This window comes from Natrix helvetica (assembly GCF_964273705.1).
Source record: "Natrix helvetica genome assembly, chromosome: 2".
NCBI lineage: Eukaryota > Metazoa > Chordata > Lepidosauria > Squamata > Natricidae > Natrix > Natrix helvetica.
Window position 1 is genome coordinate 94619836 of NC_138552.1, and position 25359 is coordinate 94645194.

The following is a 25359-nucleotide window of genomic DNA, read 5'->3' on the forward strand; positions in this document are numbered from 1 at the left end:
GGGAGGCATGATAAACTGAAGATGTCTTTGCAAAAGTGGAGTTGACAACTGCAACAAAAGGCATTGGAGTGTAGACCAATTCTTTGGCACCTCTCTTGATAAGGATTGGATAAGAGTTTGCCCACATGTGCTCTGGACAGCTGCTCATTGTCAGAATGTGAGTCAGTGGTCTGCTGCAGGCTTGAGCGCTGGGAGACAATGGGATTCACCATTTTGTTCCCAACCCTGGTGGAGCCTTTTGAAGGAGATACCAGGTTCACAAATCTCTTTGGAAATTACCTAGTAACCATTTTAAGCTATTAGAAACCTTTGGAACAACAAGACTGAAAAGTTGCCAGGTGAGCTTCAAAAATAAATGTAAAATTAACAAAAAAACTTTTAACAACTTAAAAGATTTTGAAATAAACAACTTAACTTAAAAGAATTTGAAATAAAGCTAAATAAGATTTTTGATGTAAGAAAGTTACAAATGGATTAAGGGTGCAATTAAATTTGAAATACTGACTTTTACAGTAGGATTTACACAGTGTGGGACAACGGCAGTGGTGGGTTTCTACCGGTTTGAAGCGGTTCGGCCGAGCCGGTAGTGGTTTGGCGGCCTGGGTCGCTGGAACCGCAGTGACCCAGGCCTGCCATGCCCGTGAACTGATTCTCATCTTGTTTTTGGCTTTGCAGATAATCTGGTCCCATGCCATGTATTGCTTACATAAACAATACCGTGAATTGGACCTGGAGGCAAACCAGCATGCAGTGCAGTTCGCACAGCAGAGATGTTACATGCACTGATCTTGGGTTGCTGAAAATTGCACACATGGCTTTCTGTATCAGCTCAATGCAGGGTTTATTCTTTTAGGAAAATTGATGGTGTTTCTCAAACATGATTCTGAAATTTGTAGCAACCAGGATTGTCACCCCAGTTTAAAAGCTTGGAACTGATTCTTTGAAGAAATTGTAACAGAAAGAACTGGTAGAGAAATTGTTTGACTTTAGCAGGTTATAAATGTTTTAATACATATGTACATAGATTCTTTCCCATGTATTTTTATTTTCAGATGCAGGCTATTATTTGTGGCATTTATAACTGTTCCTCTTATAAATTAATCATTTATTGATATACAGTGCTGTCACTTTAGGGTTACAAATTGCTTTTGATGTCAAACTAATCCCTTGGCTAATCCAATTTTCATTTTGCTTTTGTTTGAAAGAAACTTATGGGTATTGCTAATTGATATTAACAGTGAGTATAAACACCATTTATATATGTGTGTATGTATGTATATGTGTGTGTATGTGTATGTATGTGTATACACACACACACACCTTTACCTTGTAGGTATGAATAGAAGCCAATAGCAGCTTCCTTGATTCATATAAGAGTAAGTGCTTCTATTAGAAAATACCTTAAAATAATTAGGGCTACAGATGTTGGAGTTAGGTCCCATTGGTAACCAAAGCACTTTAGTAATAAAGAGATCATAATTTGATATTTGTGCAGGGGTTCTTGAAATGTAATAGCTATAAAGGGGCAAGACTATTCCAGTAATAATATCTTCCATATGAAGTGGAACTCTTTGTTTTGGGATAATTCACAGATCATTTCTTAGTCTAGTCGTCAATTTTCGTTCTGTGGAGACCTAACAAAATAACATGTTTGCTGCTGGTAGCTACTTTGTTAATTGTGATATTGTTGTTTTAATCATTCTTAATGTTAATTGCCTTGTTTTGCTGATGGTACAATAAACAGCTCATTTATTGTAATTTTTATGAACTACCTTAAGGGCCTTTTTTTAAAGGCTGAATTGGTGGGTTTTTCTCATTTATCAGTCTTTTTTTCTGGATTGCTGATTTTAGCATTATAAACCCATTGTTTTACTTTCTAAATATGCTGTTATCCATTCCGGGAAATAAAAGACAAACATTTAGTGGTTGGTGGTCAATAAACAGTTGGATAATTCAGTGACTTCAGTTCTTATCATTACTCTTAATTGGATTGCATCCCCGCCCCGCACCCATCCGAGAGATGCTCTCCTGGACTCACAGCTCTTGTTTAAGGATGGATGATGTGGCCAGAGGAGCCTTCATTCATCTCCAACAGTTGTACCAGTTACAACCCTATCTGGATTTAAAAATAAAAATCTTGATCACCATGTAGCTGGACCACTGCAACACACTCTTTGGAAAGCTGCCTTTGGAGATGACTCAGAAGCTACAACTGTGGTGCAGAAGGTGGTGACCAGAGGGTCTATGGTCCAAATTGATTCTGCAGAATAACATTGATTTCAAGTTGCTACACTGACTACCAGTAGGCTTTTATGTCCACTTCAAAGAGCTGGTTATTGTCTTCTAAGCCAAATACAATGCAGCAGTGGGATCTATCAGGAACTATATTGACAAAATTAAATCTGCCCACCTGCTCTCTCTCCCTTTTTCTCATGAGAATACATGGAAAATGGGTTGCGCAGCAGATCATTGTAGCAGCACACACTGAAATATAGCAGCCCTGTGCATCATTGTAGTTTACAAGACTGTGAAGGGCCACCAATACGCCCTTTGGCCGTGTCCGATAATGGATGAGTCTTAAATTCAAGAACAATTATTACTATTGTTATGAACACAGGTTTATATCCTACCTTTCTTGTCCTTTTCATTGGTTGCTGCTTTGAGGGAAAGGGAGTGGGGGGAAAAGGAGCCACAGACTTTTCTTACTTTCTCTGGTGCATTTTTAAATGTGAATAAAGTGTTGGTTTTTGCCATGTGTATGCATTTCAGCTGGTGCTTTATTCTGGCCTAAGGCGGAAAAGAAATTTGCTTTTCATTAACCTTCCACCTGTCTCAGCTTATTAGAATTTCCCTTTTCTTCCCTTTTGACTGGTTAACCTCTTGTGCTCTTGCTTCCCTCCCAGAGGAAATAAAACATTTAAGCTTGGTCTTCCTGGTTCACATTTCCCAACTTTGTAGGAATTCTGCTGCTCTTTCTCTCCCCCACAGCCAAGTATTAAACAGTAGCCTCTGTCATATTCTCTGTAGTTTGTGAGCTTGCCAGAGGTGAACCCTGAGCAAATTGGACAAGATGGGAACTTGGCTAATGAATTCATGATGAATGTTCTATCTGCACTGGCTTATTTAAAGATCCAAGCCCCTTGTCACCAAAATCATGCTGTTTGCCTCTATAAGATAACACGATCTTCGCAAGGCCAACTGCAGTAAAGCAGTGCAGATCAGTAGAATGTGGGGAGATACAGAAACAGGCTGGCTTTACTTACTGTGCTCAGCTACATTTTGTTCAGGGAAAAAAACAAAATTACAGTTGAAAAAGAAATGATTCTGTGTTTGATGTTAAGACAGTTTAACAAAAATGCAAAGTAAAATTGCTTTAAGAAATCCTTTCTCTCTTTTTCTCTTACGTTCTCCCATTTTACGTATTAGGTTTTAATGTCTGATAACTTTGTTGATCTAGTGTTTTTCCTCCCTTTCTTTTCAATCAGCCTCGAATAGCTTTGGACCCTAACCTTGAGGCGTGTGATGAGAAATGGCTTTGGGAGACAATACACAACGAAGTTACTCTATCATCCCATGTTTCATCTTTGTTGAGGTGAGCTTTTCGATAACTTGTAATGGGAAACAAAGATTCAATAGGCAATAGATGTTTGTGTGTTTGTTTGTATTTGTTTGTTTGTTTATTACTTATATGAGAAACTAGGGTGAACTCATCATGACAAATTGATTATGATAAGAAAATACTAGCAGGCCTGCAAAGCTAACCATATTAACCTGCATGTTATTCTGTTTTTAAATGGTATTTTTACGGATTTTGATTATATCTATATTTTGTATTATGTTGTTAATTTGTAGTATGCATGTTACAAATTGTAATTGCCACCTAGAGCCAAAACCGATTATGGTGACCTATACATTTTTACAAATAAAGAAATAGTCTTATGTGAATCTTACTAAAGAGAAAAAAAGAGATTGGCTCAAATGTTCACTTTATTTCTTGTCTTTATGCTGGTCTGTGACTGTAATAAAGATTTGATTTGATTTATCTTGCCTTCCTGGAATTGGAACCCATAAGCTTTTAAAATATTCATTTACTTATTTATTTATTAGTACATAACTACTTTGGTATGAGCCACTCTGCAGAATAGAGGTTGTCAGAAAATTAGATTCACAATATAAAGTTGATTTTTATCTATTTGTCTGAAATGGCAAAATTGGATAAGCTAGCATGGCATCCAGAAGATGGCTGGTTCTTTTTTCTTTCTTTTTTTGGAAGCAAAAATCTATTGGAGCTGCAGAAATGTCTGCAAGAGGGCATACATTCTGATTTCATGCCTTTTGTTAAAAAAAATACCGAGAATCCTTTGCTGCATAAGGAGATTATATTTCTTCCACTCTGCTTCTTTAGAACAGCCAAAGCTGGAATTTCAAATTTTCACTCCATCCCCATTAAAGTTTATGCAGCATATACATTCCTCCCAGGGGATGCAAATTTAACTTGCAAAATTGTATGAATGAAAATTAAAAAGAAAATAGAAGTTACACTCAGTTCCTTGTCCTCTAATATGTTCACAGCTTATCCTATCCCCACTTTTTGCAGTATTATGAATATCATATCTAACTCATACAAGGTTGGTTCAATCACTAGTTTAGCTCCTTTACCCATTCATCAAATGTCTACTTTTTTTTCTTTTAAAGTCCTGCAAGTGCTTAAAAATGCTTAAATGGGCACTTAAACATATCCATTCCTTTGCCTTCCTGTTATATGACTGTGATGGAAAAGGCTAAGCAATTTAAATAGATTGGGGGGGAAAAAGAACCCCACTCTAGGGATATACCTAACCTCTTAGGCACCAGTAAATCAGTGGCTTTTTGATATGAAAATGGTGAAGCCACCTATAAATACCACATTTGTCTTTTTTTTTTTAAGCACATATAATAAGTAGGAATCCAGTTCTTGCCTGCCCAAAGCCTGTTTCAGTAGATTTAATGCTTTCAGCTTCACCCAGGTTTTCTGTAATGCTCCCAAATAAACAGAAATTTTGAATATGAAATCAAGGTTGTTTGTTCAAGTCAGAGCAATTTCCAATTTCTCTTTCTGGCAGAAGACTGTCCCTGCTCCTGTTGTCCCCAGAGGCAGCCTACTCAGCTGCCTCTTTTATTCTGCTGGTTGGTTTCATTTCTGGAGATAACAGCTGTTGTCTCCTTATGTCCCATAAGGTTTCTTTTCCTCCCTTCAACCGTCTGTTGATTCTAGAACTAGTATTACAAAATAAATAGCCAATTATCTGAATCTGTGGTTGGCCTATATCTTTTTCAGACTACAAGCAGAGTTTCTAATGTTTATGGTTTTGCTATCATATTTTTAAAGAAATCTTGCATTAATTGCCTTTTCCTCGACTGCATTGGATAAAGGGATTTAAATATTGCATTTCTCTAATTAAGAGACTTACAACTTGCATAATATGACAAGCTTGCACTTTAGACTGGTCCCTAAGATATGCCTGTTGCAGCACATCTGGAGTCATATGATAAAAATTTGGATCTTTGCCAGCATGCCCTGCACTTATGACCGCTGGGGTGCTTCAAATCTACCATCCGATCTCCCCTTATCTGTGCTCTTTTCACACCCCACACTCCGTGACCCCTGCCACCCTAGCTGACCTTTACTGTCTCCTTGCTCCCGCTGTTGACCAAGCATGACTGCTGGGGGATTTTACAAGGGAACTGCTGGCTGCACAAGGCTTTCTTTCCCAGATTGTGTAGTTTCTTTGTGAGATCTTCAGAAGATGGCCCCACGGGACCAGCATCTGCCTCGCACAGGGCCAGGGCAGTCAGCAGAGTAGAAACAAGAAGACAGAGAAGGTTCAGCCGGGGCATCAGCACACAGCATGTCAGGGGCCTCAGCGTAAGAGGTGGTGAGGGCAACTGTAGCTGGGACTGGGCTGGGACAGTTGAGGTTTCATGGAGCTTCTGTGGTTTTATGTCACGTGGCTGGGGTTTCAATTTTACTCTCTACCTTTAAAACACACTGAAGCATTGTTAACAGTGATCAATTGAGATAAATCATTTTTATGTCAGCTTCAGCAAAAGCTGAATATTAGCCAATTCACTGCAAGAATTTGGACCATACTAGTCAGAATTTTAGATTTCTAGTAATAGAGAAGAAATATGAAATACCGATAACAGCGGAAAAGGTATATCAGCATTTTAATTCTTAATTAGAATAGCTGCATCCTATTAACATGGAACAAAGAGGTGAAGCTGAGGTCTAATTAAAACACTACTCAGGCATTGATCAAACTGATTGCTGAAAAGCTCAGAAACGAGTTGTTTCAGAAATCTGTGATAAAATATTTAACTACAAATTCCCTCCTGGGAGCAGGCTAAAGGTCTATGTACTCAAACATTCACTTTCTTACACAATCTGAGAGGGAACACAATTTCCTATCCTCAGGAACTATTAATCACAGATAACAACAGTATTTAAGCATAAAAAATGCATGTTAAATTTTGGGGTTCAAGCGTACTGGTAAATCTTGTAATTATCATAAATATGCACTGTGATTAATATCGATAGTTGATATTTGAATAAAGAAAGCGCCAATGCTCGGTTCTTTCATTAGATTTTGAGGCAATATAGTAATTATGTTTCGCATAATATGTTCTGTTTTACTGTAGCTTACTGTATTAGCATGGCCTTTAATTTTCAGCAACCTAAGTTCTAATATGTGTAGAGTGCTAGAATAATCATTAACTTGATCTTTTTTTAATGTTTTGGTCATCAAATTCACTGAATTTCAGCACGTCTTATTTTTTGCCATTTAGAGAAACGGGCAAGGAAAATGTTAAGGCAGAAAACAAGTTCTTCTCAATGTTCTGCATTATGATTACATCTAAGATATTCCTTCCAGTTCTTTTGACAAGAGATTGGACAATCACTTGTCTGAAATGGTATAGGGCAGTGGTGGGCAACCTTTTTTTTCAACTGAGCCAAATCTCGTCAAAACCACGATTGAAATTTATTTTGAGAGCCACATTTTTAAAACCGAAAATACATAGGATGGTACACTGTTTTTAGTTTCAATAAACTCTGGCATTTGAAGCACGCAAGTCTTAAAGCTGTCAAGTTACAAGATCCTTGCATCCCTAACCCTTTAGGAAAAAAAAACCCAAGGGGTCTTCAAACCTGACAGCTTGAAGACTTGTGGACTTCAACTCCCAGAATTCTGAGAATTGAAGTCCACCAAGGGCATCAATCATATTAGCCCAGCCCCAGGGATCTGCAAAATTGGCTCTTAACACTGGTGGACTTCAACTCCCAGAATTCTGAGAATTGAAGTCCACCAGTCTTAAAACAGCCAACTTTGCAGACCTCTGTGTTAGCCCAAAGCCTGGCGCTGGGCGGGCCTTGGTCCCCCATTGGTGGAGCCCCAAGCGAGGAGGGAGAAAAAGAAACGGAGGCTAAGGAGCTTCCCCCCCGCCCCCTCCCAGCAAAAATCTAACCGGGGAGCCGGGCGGGCAGTAGCAAATTAGCCGATCACGCCCCGTGATCGGTTAATTTGCTACTGCCCACGCGGCGTGATCGGCTAATTTGCTACTGCCCGCCCAGCTCCCCGGTTAGATTTTTGCTGGGAGGGGGCGGGGGGAAGCTCCTTAGCCTCCGTTTCTTTTTCTGCCTCCTCGCTTCTCGTCCCCGCCTGACTTCAGGATCCTCCCTAATCATTGTGGGTCGAAAAGAAAAAAGGGAAAGGGGCGCTTGTTTTGAAGTGCCCGAGAGGAGGTAGGGGAGCGGGCGCCCGGCACACAGAAGAGCCGCATTAAAATGTGTAAAGAGCCACATGTGGCTCGCGAGCCGCGGCTTGCCGACCACTGGTATAGGGTCTCCTGCTTGAGCAGGGGGTTGGACTAGAAGACCACCAAGGTCACTTCCAACGCTGTTATTCTGTAGTTCTTTATTTTAGGAAGGACATGAACGAAACGGAGCATGTCCATTGGAGAGCAACCATTATGATAAAGGGATTGAAGCACATCTGTATGAGGAATGGTAGAAGGCACGGGTTGTTTGTGTGCTGATTTCTGGTGATTGTCAAGACTGCAGTTTTCTTGGGAAGGCTTTGGCAACTGTTTATTTATTAAATTTGTATGCTGCCTATCACACTATCAAGTGACACTGAGTGGCCCTTGCTATTTGCTAGGGTTGAGAAGGGGGGGGGGACTGGCCAAAATCATCCAGCTGGCTTTGTGATAAGGCGGGATGAATTCATGGTCTTCTGATTTACAGTCTGGTGCCTTAACTACTACATCAAACTGGTACCCCAGGATATTTAACTTGGGAGAAAAGAAAACAGCAGGGTGCCATGATACTCTTCAAGTTTCTTGAAGAAACTGGAACTGGAATGGACTGTCTTGTGATGAGTGAACTACTGGAGTTATTAAAGAAAGTTCCCCTACACCAGCTTGTAAATCCCTGCCTGCTACTCATAAATGCACTGTAGTAATGGGACCACACAAATTATTCAAAATGATGCCCATTGTCATTGATGATAGAAAAGCAAGATAAAAATGGGAGGAGGGGAGAGAATTGCCAAAGCTTGAAAGCTCATTCAAAGCCCCTACCTTATCATCCTAGCTGGCTCCTTTTGACACACATATATTTCCTGTAGAAGTGTTCTGTAAGCACAAAAGAAACAGTTCTTGACAGCTCGATTTACAGCACACTGGAGGAAATGTAGGCAATTTGGAAGGATAATTAAAACTGGAGTAGCATACTAGAAAGTGCATTATGATGTTGTCAGGTAGGATGCCTGAAACAGTCACGCAAGACAGTCTGAATGTAAATTAATCCAGCAGGGGAGCTCACAAAAAGAAACCTGCCTGAAGAGACTGGATTGGTTTTTCTGGACAGATTAAGTCAGCGATGGCGAACCTTTTTTGGCTCGCGTGCCATAAGTGGGAGGAGCACAGGGGGGTCGTGTGCGGGTGTGCCGCACCCATAATGCAATGCACGACCCCCCAGTGCGCATGCGCGCACTACAGGCGCGACCCCCCCATTTTTACATGCTTTTTTCGCCCTCCCCAGGCTCCAGAGGCTTTATAGGAGCCTGGGGAGGGCGAAAACAGGCTCCCCCCCCCCGTCTCCCTCCAGAGTTGTCAGGGAAGCCTCCGGACGGTCCCTGAAGCCTTCGGAGCACTCAAAACGATCCTCCGAGCAAAAAGGAAGTGACTTCCGGTTTGCTTGGAGGGTCGTTTTGAGCGATCGTAGGTGTCAGGGAAGCTCATCAAGCCTCCGGAGGACCTCCGGGGGGGGGGCGAGGCTATTTTCGCCCCCCCCAGGCTCCTATAAAGCCTCTGGAGCCTGGGGAGGGCAAAAAATGGCTTTTAAAAAGGGTGAACTCAGCTGAGAGGGCAGCGCCTCGCATGCCCTGACAAATGGCTCTGCGTGCCACAGGTTTGCCATCACTGGATTAAATGATGGCCTTCTAACATCTAAATCAAGAGGGCCACCCTCAGTAAGTTTCTTTCCTAGGCAGTTAATTTATAGAATATTTGCAGAGATGATTGTATGAATAAACAAGTCAGTTTGTACGGAAAACGCTATTCTGAAAGATAGGTTCCAGCAGAACCTTTTCGCTGATATGCAAGTTAGCCATGGAAGGGGTTTTTGTTGTTGTTGTTATTTTCCTATGGATAATGGTACAATTGTAAAACTCCCCTGTAGTTTAAAGGGGTAAAATCTAGTTTCTTTCCTTTCCTTTTCATTTCCCCTTCGCCTTCCCCTTCCGATATTCCTCAAGATTACAACCATAATGGCACCTGCGCATTACAGTCACATGCAGCACATTGGATTGTATTTACTATAGAATCTTCATTAGCAGCAGAGGGTCTGCAGGGAATAGTTCCCACCATTGAAATGCAAGCTCTGTCTTTTTTGTTTATGTAGCATGCAAACACCAACAAAAAAGATGGAGTTCATGGCATAACACTGCTATTATATTTTGACAGAAGCTTCAGATCCTCCACAGTTCCTCTTTAAAACATTTCACCCTAAACTGGGGGCAGGGGAGGGGTAGAAACTCAGCAGTCACTGTTTTGTTTTGGGTTTGTTTGCTATCTTTTGGCATTTTGCAGGGTGGGGTTTGGGTATACAGCTTAGATTTTCTTCACTGATTTCAGTTGCCTGCTCTCACTTGATCCCCAGGGACATACAAGGAATCTCCGCTGTGAAGTAGAAAACGAACTATCCAGACAATATGAGGATTTCCTTTATATATCTACTATTTCTTTTGTGTAATTTTAGAGGAAGAAAGAAAGGGGCCATGACTTCACCAGAGTTTACTGAATAAATCACAACTTCTAAGTCAAAATCAAACCAACCAATTTATGATTTAAGGAGATGGGCAAGTCTAAGCCAAAGGCATAGGGGAGTTACTGCATGTAGTCTTTGTATATCTAATCTCTCTCAGCTTCTGAGCATGCAAGGGTCCTTAGTGGCTGTTTTGGGGGGATTTCTTAGGAATTAAGACATTTTCCTTTTAATGTGTGCCAACCATGGGATCCTTTTGAACACACTGATCTCTCCCTTTTGTTTCTTGCCGCTGCTCTGTGTGTCCCTAGAGCTGCCTGTGTTCCAGATTTTGCACAGCCTTAGCAATAGAAAGAGAGAGAGAAGAATTAGAATTGCGTTTCAGCCCTTTCAGAGTTTTATGGCTGCCACAAGAGATGAATAAATTCTGTGACTTCTTCTGGTGAATAACAACAGGCACAGTGAGATTTCATAGGAGTGGGGAAGAATTTCTTTAAAGGTCAGCAACAAAGTGCTTATTTTTTCCCACAGAAAAGTTAGCTGGAACGCTACGTAGAGGCGACAGCAATGTTTTCTCACGGCATTTGTTTTGCAGAGTCTACTGTATTATGGCCAGCCCATTATGGCGACCTGAGGAGATTTCCCCCCCTGCGTGTATTCATTGTGGTTTGTAAATAGGAACATGTTCCCTCCAGCGGCTGTGATTCATTGCAGTTTGCTTGAAAAACATGCTGGATATTTAGGAAATACAACCTCTCCGTGTGGAATCACAAATTATCTTGATTTTTTTCCCCCTTCTGCAATCACACTGATAAAATATGACTCAGTTCCCTGTTTTTAATTTTTTCAGACCTATGATTGTTTTTATTCCAAAGGCTTGGCTATTTTTAGAGCACCTTTTTCTAGGGTGAAGAGATTATACAGGTGGTCCTCGATTTATGACAAAATTGAGCCCAGAATTGATGTTGCTAAGTGAGAAATTTGTTAAGTGAGTTTTGTCCTTTTTATGACTTGCTACATTTGTGAAGTGGATCACTGCAGTTGTTACATTAGTAACACAGTTATTCAGTGAATCTGGCTTCTCCATTGACTTTGCTGGTCAGAAGCTCACCAAAAAAAGGTCACATGATCCCTGGGACACTGTAACCATCGTAAATATGAACCAGTTGAAAGCATTCAAAATGTACATCACGTGACCCTGGGGATGCTACAACGGTCATATGTGTGAAAAATGGTCATAAGTCACTGTTTTCAGTGTTGTAACTGAAAACTGAAAAGTCATTGTTGTAACTTTGAATAAATAAACTAAATAAACTGTTATAAGTCAAGGACTACTGTATTTTTTTCCCGTATACTACTTTTTCTTTAAAATTTTTACTTGAAAATGGAGTGGCATCTCATACACAGGAGGTTGAAAGGAGAAGGCGTGGCCCATACCCTTCTTCCAGCTCCGACGGTCGAGCCTCTACCCTATATGCAACTCTATCATTCCTCTCTATTGTAGTTGTTTCCTGTATCACATTGGCACTCTAGGTTTCATCTTACTGGTCCTATGGTGCATTTCCTGTTCTAGTATTACTCACTGTGTGATAAGATGGCTTCTGCACAGTGATGGCTTGTAGTGTGCTTACTTACTCTACATGAAACACGGGGGCATCCTATACATGGGGGCATCTTATATACAGAAAAATTTGGTACTTGTAATTCCCACCATCCCCTCTGGAGCATCCATAATGGGAAAGATAGGACCCTGCTCTAGAGAATGCTATACCCAATTGCTATCTATATCAATATCCAGTAGAAAATAAAATACAAAGAAGAATCTTGTTATGATGGCAATTTTGGTCGGACCTGAAGTGGTTAATATTTATTGCAAAAAACAAACAAACAAGTGAAGTGGATCCCAGCTTACTGTTGCAATCACACGTCTATTTGCTTTTTATGCTCAATTGCGTGAAACCCTGCAATATAGATTGATGTATGCTGATAATCTATTTTAAGGGGAGAGTTTGTGAGATGAAATTGTATATGCATAAGCTTTGCAATTAAGTCATAAAGTTCATTGGAGCCAATTAATCTGCCTCTGAGCTTTGCCTACATCAAAAGGACTTGGGGATAAAACAGAGGAAAATATATCTTGATTTCAGTAGAGCGAGTGTCAAAATGCTGCATGGTATGTTGATTAGCAATCTAGATAGGAAAGGGATAGATTACTTAAAGATAGCTCAATTTGTTCCTCATATTGGAGAGATATTTGGTGCCTTGAGAATTAACCCTTGTTCCTCCACTTTTAGCATTTTTATTAATGACGTGAATGGAAACATGGAAAGAATGCTTAACAAATTTATGTGGCAAAATATTTGCCAGAAAAACGAATACCATAGGAGACAAATATAACATTTAAAACAACCTTAATAAATTAGAGAAATGGGCTGCAAGTAATACTGAAATTTAGCAGCCAATAAAGTTCTTCATGTAGGAAAAATATTCAGATGCACAAGTTTAAGGAAACATGTGGCTTGGTGATAATAATTGTTTATAATCGAATATGAAACTGAAGTTATTGTATAGCAGCACATTCATGGTTTCACTTAACGACTGTTTCACTTATCAACAGACTTGCAAGTCCCAATAGTGATCATTAAACGTGGACTATCTGTAATGTATGTCCCGACATTAAAAGGAAGCTATGTAATATCTGGAGACTTTTCCTAAGGTTCAGCTTCTTGATCATTTCTCATTTTTCCGGGATTATTAAATTCCAGACATTACAACAAACCAAAACTTGTTTTGCCAAAGATTTCAGCCTCATATTTAACTGTATATATTTTGCCATTTACATTATGGATTAGTGGTGTGCATGCATGTGCGCGCGCACACACACGCACACACACACGCACACACACACACACACACACACACACACACACACACAACCTTTGGCTCAGTGCCAACTCCTGGCAACTGCTTGGACTAGTCTCTGCAGTTTTCTTGGTAAGATTTCAGAGGTGGCTTGTGATTACCTTCTTGCTCGGTCAAGTCACCCAGATAGGTTCATGCCGAAAATGGGACTAGAACTCACAGAGTCCCAAGTTCTAGCCTAATGCTTTAACCACTATATCAAACTGGTTCTCAGGGGTTTTATTAAGGTCTTTTAGTTCATCAATTGCAATTTTAAAAAAAAACATACAAAGGGGAAGAAGGCATGTCGGCGTCTTTGAAAACTTCTTGCAAAATATATGGCTTTAATTTTAAGCAGAAAGAATTTCTATTTCGCTTATGTTTTTGTTATTGAAAAGTGATAAATGGATTCTCATATAAAGGGAAAATCTATAAGAGGTAGAGCACCCATGGTTTCTTTCTCTTGTACTGTCCAGAGCTATATCAATACACTCTTAAAGTTGCTACATTCGCAAATAGAATTCAAATCAAATTTATATTAATTTTTTGTTTCAATTGCTACTATCGCTGTAAGTCAGAAATCATTTCTAGTTATAAGAAGCTTGAACTGGAGATTATAGTGTTTCAACAATGTATAATTGAGATTTGAAGCCAGTACCAGACATGTACCTGTCTTTGAATCCTCTATGGTGAACTTCAAGATGACCCTTGTTTCAATTGCTGCCACCATTTACATGATTAATAATTTTTGCCTGGATATGAAGGAATCCAGGCTCCTGAGGCTGGTGTATCTTACAGGTACCCTGTGAGATTTCTACCATTCCCATACTGGATTCTGGGTTAGGATTGCTGAAATTTTGTAAGTTTTAAATCCTGTGAAATTTGATGTGAACCTGAGGAAAGAGGACTGAGCTAGCATCAGGTGCCATCCATATAGCCAAGCCCTGTATTAAGAGGGTAAAAGAAAAGGCTTAATGCATCCCCAATATTCCTAGATTGTCTAGCCTTCTTTTCAAAAATATAATGCATCACACTTTGAATCACACATATAATCACACTTGATCTTAAAATGTCATAAATATAGAAAAACCTGTATGAAAGAAAAAAAAATTCTTATTACTTTGGCATGTCTCCAGCTTGAGTTTTGCTCTTACTATGATGGTTAAAAATCTTTCTTTGTTTGTTTTTTTGTTTCTGATCCTGAATTCAGTCAGCCTGGAGACTAGTATTTGTGGATTATAATTCTACATCTGGGCTTCTACCACATCTTTTGGGTCTATCTTAACATAAGATTTTAATATGTAAATTTAATTTGCTAAATAATGAAAGAATTCTTAGAGCTGATAGAAATCCTGGTAATTCAAATAATTCACAATCATTATTTGGTTAAAAATAATTTCGTGAAAGAATTTCAACTGGTGGGATCCAGGAAGAACGCCTTCTCTGGAGGCTTTCTTCATCCCCACCCACTGGAACATTTACCCCCCCAAAATGAAACTAGCCTCATTTTTCTGGCCTTCCAAAAAGTGTCAAGACTTGGTTTTGCCAATTGGCATGGAAGTTGAAGAAGGATATGCAACCTTGAAAGTATTTGGTAATATGAGAAAGACTGTTGGTCTTACCCTCTGCCTTTGATCTCTGCCTTTGTAACTTTTTAATAGCTCAGTTTTTAGATTTTGTTTTTAACTCTGTTTTAACTTTGCTTTTATTTATATTTTTGTACTATGGTATGTTTTTTTTATTGTAAACCACCTAGAGTGAGAAAGGGCAGTGTATGTGACATACATTTACACATGCATATACATATGTATATATTGTATTATACTGGTTGTTATTGTCAATTATTATCTATAGACTCAGTTTTAAAAAGATCCCAAATCTTCACTCAATACAAGATAGCAGTGGAGACGACTTCCGGCAGCTGAAGGCGACAGACACGCGCGTCTGCCTTCTCGCTGCCTTGGTGGGCTCCCCTGGATCCTAGGGGAGCACAGAGTGCCTTGGAGTGGCGCCCTGCCGTAGGGGTGGCTCGCTGGGACCCCTGGAACGGCTGCGGCTGCGGGGGGGTGTCTCCAGCCTTGCCCCAGGAGCCTTGCCCCAGGAGCCGTGGAGTTCAGGGAGTGCACGGAATCCCAACGCGCGCTTCGCCGAACGCAGCCAGGAAGGAAATGACTAATTTGAATGCAGCAGCTGAAGCGCGGTGGGGTGGGGGCTTCCCCCGGGTCTTATACAGTTTAAAACCTTATTGACTGTCTTGCAGTGTTTTTTCTGGATTTTGTTTCAACCAGTGAAGGAGTTAAAAGTGAAGGGGGGAAGGAATTTCCACCCCCCTCGGAAAAGCGGCACTTGGAAAATCTCTCCCTTGCGAGGGAGAGAGAGAAAGTTCAAAAAAAGATTAAAATACTTTTACTTCCCTTAATTAATGGGGAAAAAAGGAAAAGAAAACCCTTTTTTTCTTTTTTCTCTCTTTTGACTACAACTGTGAGAGAAAGGATGGTTGAACTGATTCTTCTCCAAGCTATCTATGGGAATTCTGATTTTGCTGTTTCCTGACCACCGGTGCTGGCTGAGCCAAGATGGCTCACTTCCTCTTTCTTCTTTGTCTGTGAGCATGAGACTCCTCCCTTGAAAGACTTTGTTTGCCTTGATTTAATTTCCACCCCAGAGATCTCCAGGAGCCTCTTCAAACAAACTTTTTCCTTGGATTTGGAATGTTTTGGTCCACCCATCTGTTTTGGTCTTGAATTAAACAACTTATTCTCCTTTGGACTTGCCTGTTTGGTGGCCTCTACCGGCTGTGCTTTCCTACGGACACCATTCCCTGTATAGAACAATAACTATCTCCGAGCTTCATGATGGGTCCAAAAAAATTACCACCTGGAAAGGCCTCATCGGCCCCAACATCTTCTATGTCGAGCCCCATTGCCCACCAATCACAGCTGGGGTCTTTTCTACAACCTAAAGCCCCTGAAGAGAGTTCAAAGGATTTCTCTACTCAGCAGATGCTTCAGACCCTCTTAAAGGGACAGGATGAAATGAAAAAACAGTTGCAGGACTTAAATGACCAGCTCAGAGAGACCACAACAAAAAACTACACAGAACGAGCAGCGGATAGATGTATTGGAGGAGGGTGCGGTTGGGATGAGGAGCGGCCTGGAGGCAATCCAAAGGGGGAATATAGAATTTGAGAATCATATGATAAAAATGGAATTTGAAAGGATGTCTTTTTTTCTTAGGTTTCAAAATTTACCTGAAGTTGAGAACGAAGATCTTAAAGAGATTATGACCACAATGTTAGCAGAATATATTAACAGAGATAAACAACAGCTTGAGTGGGATATTGACTTGATTTATAGGATTAACTCAGCCTATGCAAGAACACATAATGTTCCAAGGGAAGTTCATGTTAAATTTCTTAGAAAAACCACAAGAGATGAGGTTCTAGGAGCTCAAAGGGGAGGACCATTAAAATATAAGGATAAAGAAATAGCCATTCTTAAGCAGATCCCAAAGAAAGTAAGAGATAAGAGAAGGAAATATACCTTCTTAGCAAAAAATATATATAATAATGGGATCTGGTTCAGGTGGCTGTTACCAGAAGGCATGTTGATTTTTTGGGAGGGCAGTAGAATTAGAATTAATACAGTTGCGGAAGCAGAGGCTTTCATGAAAAAACATACTGCCCTATTAGGTGATGTGGGGGATCCTACACAAGATACAAAGCAGGGAGGGGCTGAGGCTCTGCCAGTGGATGGGGGGGGGGGGGAAGAGGAGATGACAAGAAGACTCAGATCACAAAAGTGAATTGAAACACTATTCCAAATGTTGTTACAATGTATTTTTAAGGAAGTGACAAAAGTAAAATGATTGAAACATACTGATGATTTGATGTTAAACTTAAAATTGCTAATATCTATGTAAATGTTCATAGTTTTCTATTTTTCTTTTTTGTAAAAGTTGCGAGGCCCAGGGGGGGCTCCCCCCCCACACGATGTAGCTGTCAAAATGTTCCATAACCTTTTACCCTTTTTCCTTTGTTAATTTTTTAAAAAACCAATAAAATTTTTAACAAAAAAAAATACAAGATAGCAGCACTAAGCTAATGTTATTTGAATTTTATTTGCTCTTATAATGCTTGTAAAACCTTTTTCTACATATTTTTTTTTCTTTCCTTTCTGTTTTTGTTTTTTAATCCTCTTTTTTTTAAAAAAAGTTGCAGTATGGTGCTGGCATTCTCATAGTACCAAGGGCATCAACAATCTTTTGTCTTTAGGTTTGCTGTCCCAGAAAATAGATTCGTGTAGTGCTGTCTCTTTAAACAAATGAACATTTATATCATTTAAATTTAGGAGGGGAAAAATGAATGAAGGATCAGAGTCTATATGACTGATTAAGGAACTGTTTATTTCTTGTTTTTTGTTTTGGATTTGCATTATCCTCTGCTAAAGCTGTATTCTTAGTAAAGTCATATGAATAACAGATATAATGGTACTCTGGAAATGGAATGTGGATTTTGGTAGTCTCAAGCTAATTTATGAATTCAATTATAACAGAGTGGAATAATTTTTCAAACAGATTGGATAAAGGATTATGTTTTTATTATTGTAACGATATAACTCATTTTGATTCAGTGCCAGTTAGTATTGGAATTCAGAGGAAATACATCTTGGTGATCTGGCCATCAGCATGAATATAAATCTGTGGTAAAGCTTATAATACCGAGACTCACACATTGAATCCTCTTAACATTGACAAGCAGAATCTGAAATAAATGAAATTATTTCACAGTACAGCTGTTAATCAACTGGCCCTGGGAACCTGCACCACTTCCTTCATTAATCACTTTTGGTGAACAGTTGTCCATTTCCCATCCCTTGTACTTCACATGCATTTTCAGGAAATTGCTGTCTCAAAGGGATTAAACAAATTCATAGGCTAGGATCCAAGGCACTTTAGATAAACTCCATCACTTGACTGTGCCCAGAGGAATTTATTTTATGATTTAAAATTTTGAATGTTGGGGGTTTGTTTTTATTTTACCCAGTCAGCATAAGTAGGTTTAGGGCAGTTGTCAACTTCAGAAGTTGTTTTAGCTTGTTAAACTGACTTCCAGAATATGAAAAAGTCACCTTGAGATAAAAGTAGACTCAAACTTAGATTTCTCCAGTGTCTACTTCAGCAGAAAACACCAAGATGAGTGGCATGACCTCAACCACTTGATCTCTGTATATTCTGCAAACATCAAATCCACCCATCCTCACAAAATGTCTCCAGCCAGCCAAGAATTACACATATACATACATACATACATACATACATACATACATACATACATGTGTGTGTGTGTAAGTGTGTTGCATTTGTGCTGATAAATAAAGGGAGACTAATATAGATCTATTTCAAGCTATTTACCTCTCATCAGCTAGCCATACCCTTACTGGGAATCGAACCTGGGCTGTATTACATATCAGGCAGTTGTGTTAGCCACTAAGCTAACACAACTGCCTGATATGTAAGCTTTCTAGCTTTCTGCCTGGATGGCTCCTAGGGTGAGCCGAAAGACAGAAAAAGGGAAGCAGTATGCTCCCTCCCATATTTGGGCATACCAGGGGTTGTGACACAATACATACCTATTCCCCTGGTTTAGCTGATAAAGGAGGAGAGCCTGTGGCTTAGTGGCTAACACAACTGCCTGATATGTAATAAAGCCCAGGTTTCCTTTTAGATTTATTTTTAAAAGGAGAATTATACTGAGCTAACAGATGGCATTTTACTGTATAAATGGCTCATATATACACCACCTCCTCCCCACATTAAATTTGTTTTCTGCTCTTGTGGCATTTTATCCAATGAAAATGTCTATCATTTTACAAGGAATTGTTGGGAGATAATCCCTTTCTCACATTAAGTTCTCACATTAAGTTCCTTGTCAGAAAGAAGTGTGTGGTTTAGTAAAGTAATATTTCTTAAGATACTTTGATAGCATTTCAAACACATGAAATTTCCAGATTTGGCAGTATTGACTTCATGCTATTTATAGAGAATAATTTGTCATTGTACATTTACACATGCAACGAAATTCAGGTAACACCCAGAGACCAGTCGCAACACCCATAACAATCACCAAAACACACCCCCACCCACCCACCCCAAAAAAACCTCCGTCCCTGAACCACCCAAACATCCACATAACAGACCACGTAGCGCTGTCCAATAGCTCACTGATGGCGACCTTTAGTACATTGTTAAGTACAATTATAGCTCTGGGATAAAAACTATTCAGAAGACGTGTGGTCTTAGTTTGAATTGTTCTGTATCTTCTGCCAGAAGGCAACAGTCTAAAAAGATTGTGAGCAGGATGGGAAGAGTCTCTAGGGATGTTATGCAACTTCCTCAAACAGTGAGAAGTGACGATGTCATCCAGGGCTGGTAGCTGGAGCCTGATGATATTCTGGGCAGTTTTAATAATTCTCTGTAGAGCTTTTTTGTCTGCTGCAGAGCTGCTCCCATACCATGCAAGAATGTCGTATGTCAGGACACTCTCAATGGTGTTGCGAAAGTAGGACAGAAGTAGATGCTGAGATAGATTTATGTCTACATGTATATGTTTACATATGTCTGCTCCAGAGACACGGCTGACATCTTCAATATTTGTGTCTGGAAAAATGAACAATGAATTGTCAATGTTAAAAATCTTATCTATTCTAAGGACTAATAACCTTTGAAATAGCCTGCCTTGAAAGCTTATTTATCAATATAATATTTTGCTCAGCATGTAGTGAAATAGAAAGCCTTGATAGTTGGCCATTAAAAAAGATTAAAATATTCACGTACATATTTGAAGCAGATGAAAACCAAACATCTTGAAATATGAACATATGGAGGGTTTTTTTTCATATTCTACCTTTAATTTCTTCACCCAGCAGGATATTAAAATGGGAGATAAAACGAGAGTTGCTGAAGAACTCTGGTGATGAGCAGCAATTCATAGCAATTGGTAATATCATTTTTAAAAAATTATAAGAGAGCAGGAAGCAAAGAAAGGCTTTTTTTTCTTTCTAATCTGGCTGTGTTCATAATTTGGAAGCAGACTATGTCTCAGGCCAGCACCACTTGGAGCCTGTCCAACAGCCTTTAAAAAAAAAAATCCATTGCCATTCAACATTGCAGAACACCAGGAAGGATCCACCACTGTTTCCCCACCCATTCCAAAAGACATGCTGTTATCCGCCCCAGGTCTCAGAGACACTGCTACCTATATAGCTGCTTTTGTTGTTGTTGTTAGTTGTGAAGTCGTGTCTGACCCATTGCAACCCATGGACAACTTTCATCCAGGCCTTCTTGTCCTCTGCCATCCTCTGGAGTCCATTTAAGCTCATGCCTACTGCTTCGGTGACTCCATCCAGCCACCTCATTCTCTGTCGTCCCCTTCTTCTTTTGCCTTCAATCTTTCCCAGCATTAGGCTCTTCTCCAGTGAGTCCTTCCTTCTCATTAGGTGGCCAAAGTATTTGAGTTTCATCTTCATGATCTGGTCTTCTAAAGAACAGTCAGGGTTGATTTCCTCTAGGACTGACCAGTTTGATCACCTTGCAGTCCCTGTAGCTGCTACCATACCACTAATCACCAAACAACTGATTTGCACCCCAGCTACAGGTAGTTCTCACTTAATAACTGGCCACTTAGCGGCTGTTCAAAGTTACAACAGACCCCCCCCTAAAAATTACTTACTACCTTGTTTTGAAGTTACAGCTGCTACAGCGCCAATATGATAATTTATCCATCTAACCAACAAAGACGCCGCAGCCGGTCCTCCTCCTCTCCCTCCCCTGTCCTGCACTGCTAGGTCTTCGCCCCAATCACTGATCACACACTTATCTTTTGAAGATCTCTGGATCCCATGTTACGGAAGGCTACTCATTCCTAGGCCACATGGCTGCATCCTGGAAGTGGCCACCATTTTCAGCATGCTGACAATTTCATGTGGAAATGACAGCCACTTTCAGAGCTTTCAGCTGGGATCAGCTGGAAGTTTGGAGACTGAAAGCTTCTCCAAATTAAGTGGCTAAAGAGGATTGGGATGTCAAAGAGTTTAATTTCAGCAGTTAAGGTGAGAGGGAAAGGAGGGAGAAAAATCAGTAAGTTTGTCCCTTCCAGGTTTTTTTTTTTAAATTTTATTTTAAAAATGTGGGCTTGTAAAAGCGGGGAGGGTGTAAAGCAAGAGAAAGGTTTTGGGAAGCTTGTCCTGGAGCTGCGTTCTTTGCATACACCGGACTGGCAAGAACTAGAAGAGGCCTTCAGTTTCCTGACTGATCGCTGATTGGGGCGGAGTCCCAGCTCATAAGCCTGGTTTCATTCTTTCTGCAAAATGCACCAGTGGGTGGATCACTAAGCTTTTTTTGGCATTGGAATGCAGAGCTGGCCCTAATCTACCTGGGATCTCCTCCTCTGAGCTGTTTTTGGCTTTGGTTGTCTGTCTCCTTTTTGGATCCAGCTGTTTGGCAGGCCTCCCAGGTCCTCCTCCCACCCGTGAGGCACCCTGTGCTCTGCTTAATGACCTGTATGATTGTTTAAGGGAGAGCAGGAGATGGAGTTTGTTAAGAGAGGGTATCTCCCTTAACAGCCATCACAACTTGTGACCGTCACAGTCCATTATGGTTGTAGGTCAAAGACTACCTGTGTTCCTTTCTGGCCCACAATTATTTTTAAATAATCTGCCTTGCTGTTAGTCATTGTTTTTAGGAGAATATTTACTTCTATAGTACGTGAAGTTCATTCTTAAAGTATAGCAAGAAAGAAAGGAAAGAAAGAAAGATGGGGAAAAAATCATGTTCCTGAGTACAGGTTCCAAAATAATGAATTATACACTATTGGCTTATGTTTTCAGTAAAATAAATAGAAAAAAAGTGTTATCCCTTACATATATATATCTACATAAGTAGGAGTTAAACTTCATGGAAGTGATCTCAACTTTCTTATTACGGTTTCTTAAAATATTTTGCCTTCTTCATTAACAAACACACCCAATGCCCATTTATATCCATCTGCTAATGCTTATGGCTTTGGGGAAACAGAAGAATGAAACACTTATATGTGCTACCTTGTACTCCTGAAGGCAAAGTAGGTTATTAATCTAATAAATGGACATTCCTATAGGCTCAGCATATTTCACACACATTTGAAAATAAAGCATTAGTATTATAGAGTATGGCATTCTCTATAAATAGCATGAAGTTAATACTGCCAAATCTGAAACTTTCAGGTGTTTGAAATGCTATCAGAATATCTTAAGATACATTACTTTACTAAACCAGACACTTCTTTCTGACAAGGAACTTAATGTGAGAAAGGGATTATCTCGCAACAATTCCTTGTAAAATGATAGACAATTTCATTGGATAAAATGCCATGAGAGCAGAAAACAGATTTAATGTGGGGAGGAGGTGGTGTATATATGAGCCATTTATACAGTAAAATACTGTTAGCTCAGTATAATTCTCCTTTTAAAAATAAATCTAAAAGGGTTCATTTTTCTACTATTGTGTCAAATCTCCAAGAGTATTCTGCTACACTAAACGAGAGCTAAATAACAATTCTAAAAACTCAAAATGTCTTCTCCATGATATGTATCAGGAAAAGGCGCTGAACTGCGCTGAGTGAAAATTTGCAAAACTAAACTATGCAAATCAATTATCGCAACCTATCAATCAAAAAGGCCATTATTTTTTACAGTGTGACATCTCCTTCAGGTGGCAGATGTTGAGGAGTAGAAAGAAGGAAGTGTAGTGTGATAGTGAAACAGTGTAGTTAACACAACTTGACCTGCCATACCGTATAAAGCAGCTTTCTCTCTTAAAGTGGGATGGAGCTATCCTGCTGCCCTTGTTACATACGGTTTGATTGCTATTCCACTTAGCTTCTGAAGATTGCAATAGAGAAGGGACTGCAACATATTGGAGGCAAGCTTAGCAATGTCAGTACTACAATATTTTATCTTGTCTTTTAAAAATATATTTGATCTGATAAGGGCAGCAAACATAACCAATATTTCTACCTCCTGTTTTCTCCACAACAACCACCATCCTGATTAGGTTGAGAGAGTGATTGGCCCCAAGTCACCCAGCCAGCTTTCATACCTAAAAAGGTAAAGGTAAAGGTTCCCCTTGCACATATGTGCTAATTATTTCCAACTCTAGGGGGCGATGCTCATCTCCGTTTCAAAGCCAAAGAGCCAGCGCTGTCCAAAGACGTCTCCATGGTCATGTGGCCGGCATGACTAAACCCTGAAGGTGCACGGAACGCTGTTACCTTCCCACCAAAGGTGGTTCCTATTTTTCTACTTGCATTTTTACATGCTTTTGAACTGCTAGGTTGGCAGAAGCTGGGACAAGTAACGGAAGCTCACTCCATTATTCCATTTCATGCCTAAGGGAGCCTAAACATCACTCTTGCTTTCTAGGCCAGGACTTAATCACTATACCAACTGGATCTGTAGGAAGGATATGATGGACCAGGGGAGGGGGGGATCCTATTGTGGAAAATTTGGAGGGAATCCTTTGTTACACCTTTTGTCCCAAAATGTTTTTATTTTGTTGGTTTTTCTTCTTCCCTCTTTTCTGGCAAAAATGATTCTCAGGTGTAATTAGTAAAGAGGGAGAGAGAAACATCAAGAAGCTACATTTTCCTTGTTACCGTTGCTGTCTGTCAAAAGTCTTTTGGGTTGGTGAGATTTTACAGCAATCACTGCAGTTGAGAACAGTATCATTTGGTACTGCTTGAGGGTATAAATTTTGTAGTAGAATCTTGAAGACTAGTGTAAAAACAAAAATCTTTTAAGAAATATCCAGAGTATACCTCACTTCAAAAAATGCTTATGTCATTTATACTTGATTTAGAATGTTCTTCTCCCGCCCAGGGTCAGCACTATATTGAAAATTTAATTTTTCCCCATTACCTCAAATATTACCATAGTCAGCTCATATTTGGATTACTGTAGTGAAGTCTGCTCTGTGCAATCTTGTCCTTCCAGCCACTATAAAGTGTAGGACAGGGAGAAGACTCCTCGGATCAATATTCAGAAATGACTCAATATTGATTCTAAAAGAATTGCATGGGCAAGGTATAGATTACCTGCTGGACTTCACATTTTAATGATCTTTCTGCAGTTGTTAGCAGTCTGCAGGGGAATTCACTGGGCATCTTTTGGTGGGCAGAAGTATGCTATTCCGCTTAGCTTCTGAAGATTGCAGTAGAGGTGGGAAAGCAACATATTGAAGACAAGCTCAGTAATATTAGTATCAGTATTGGTAACAAACATTAGTGGGATTCAAAAAAAATTATTACCAGTTCTGTGAGCGTGGCTTGGTGGACATGTCATGGCTTGATGGGCGTGGCAGATGAAGAATACTGAAATCTCCATACCCTCCCCACTCCAGGGGAAGGTTACTGCAAAATCCCCATTTCCTCCTCATCAGCTGGGACTCAGGAGGCAGATAATAGATGGGGGCAAGGCCAGTCAGAGGTGGTATTTACCGGTTCTCCAAACTACTCAAAATTTCCATTACCAGTTCTCCAGAACTGGTCGGGACCTGCTGAATACCACCTCTGGTTACAATATTTTATTTGCCTTTTAAAAATATATTTGATCTGATAAGGGCAGCAACATAATCAATATTTCTACCTTCTGTTTTCTTCACAACAGCCTTACACCAGCATGTACAGTATTACTAACCAATAAGCCATTTGGATAATATGATTTGATTGTTAATGTGCTACCAACTTGGTGTTGATTCATAGTGACTTCATAAAAAAATTTTTTTTTGACAAATTAGAATTTACAAAATTGTTGTCCAAACTGTAAATATTATTTTCTACTGATACTTCTAGCAAAGCAAACTGAAATGCTTTGGAAATCTTATTACTCAGCATGGAGCTGCCTTTGCTTTCGTTTTGCTTTTAGGGGATTTTAAAAGAAAGCAAGAGTTAGGGCTTTAGTTTTACCGACCTACACACAGGTTGATTCAATCCAAAGTCCCATGGCCTTATAATATTGGGGGGAGGTGAGTCAATTGCACATTATATTTATAATGCAACATTTGCTTTTATCCTTAGCAATATACCTCACTCTAGAATGTTGTCTTTTTTCCTCCCAATAAGA

General features: G+C 39.7%; 1 protein-coding gene across 3 annotated transcripts in view; it reads left to right on the plus strand.

Moving 5' to 3' along the window:
- Window positions 1-25359, plus strand: part of PLPPR1 (phospholipid phosphatase related 1) — a 164849-nt gene that overhangs the window by 96563 nt on the left and 42927 nt on the right. For 2 of the 3 annotated variants that reach the window (XM_081940753.1, XM_081940752.1), the window contains exon 2: window positions 3486-3592. The exons of the other annotated variant lie outside the window; for it this stretch is intronic. In XM_081940753.1, the coding sequence (XP_081796879.1) occupies window positions 3530-3592 (63 nt within the window). In that variant the 5' untranslated portion in view covers window positions 3486-3529. The remainder of the gene's footprint in view (window positions 1-3485; window positions 3593-25359) is intronic. 3 annotated transcript variants of the gene reach the window in all.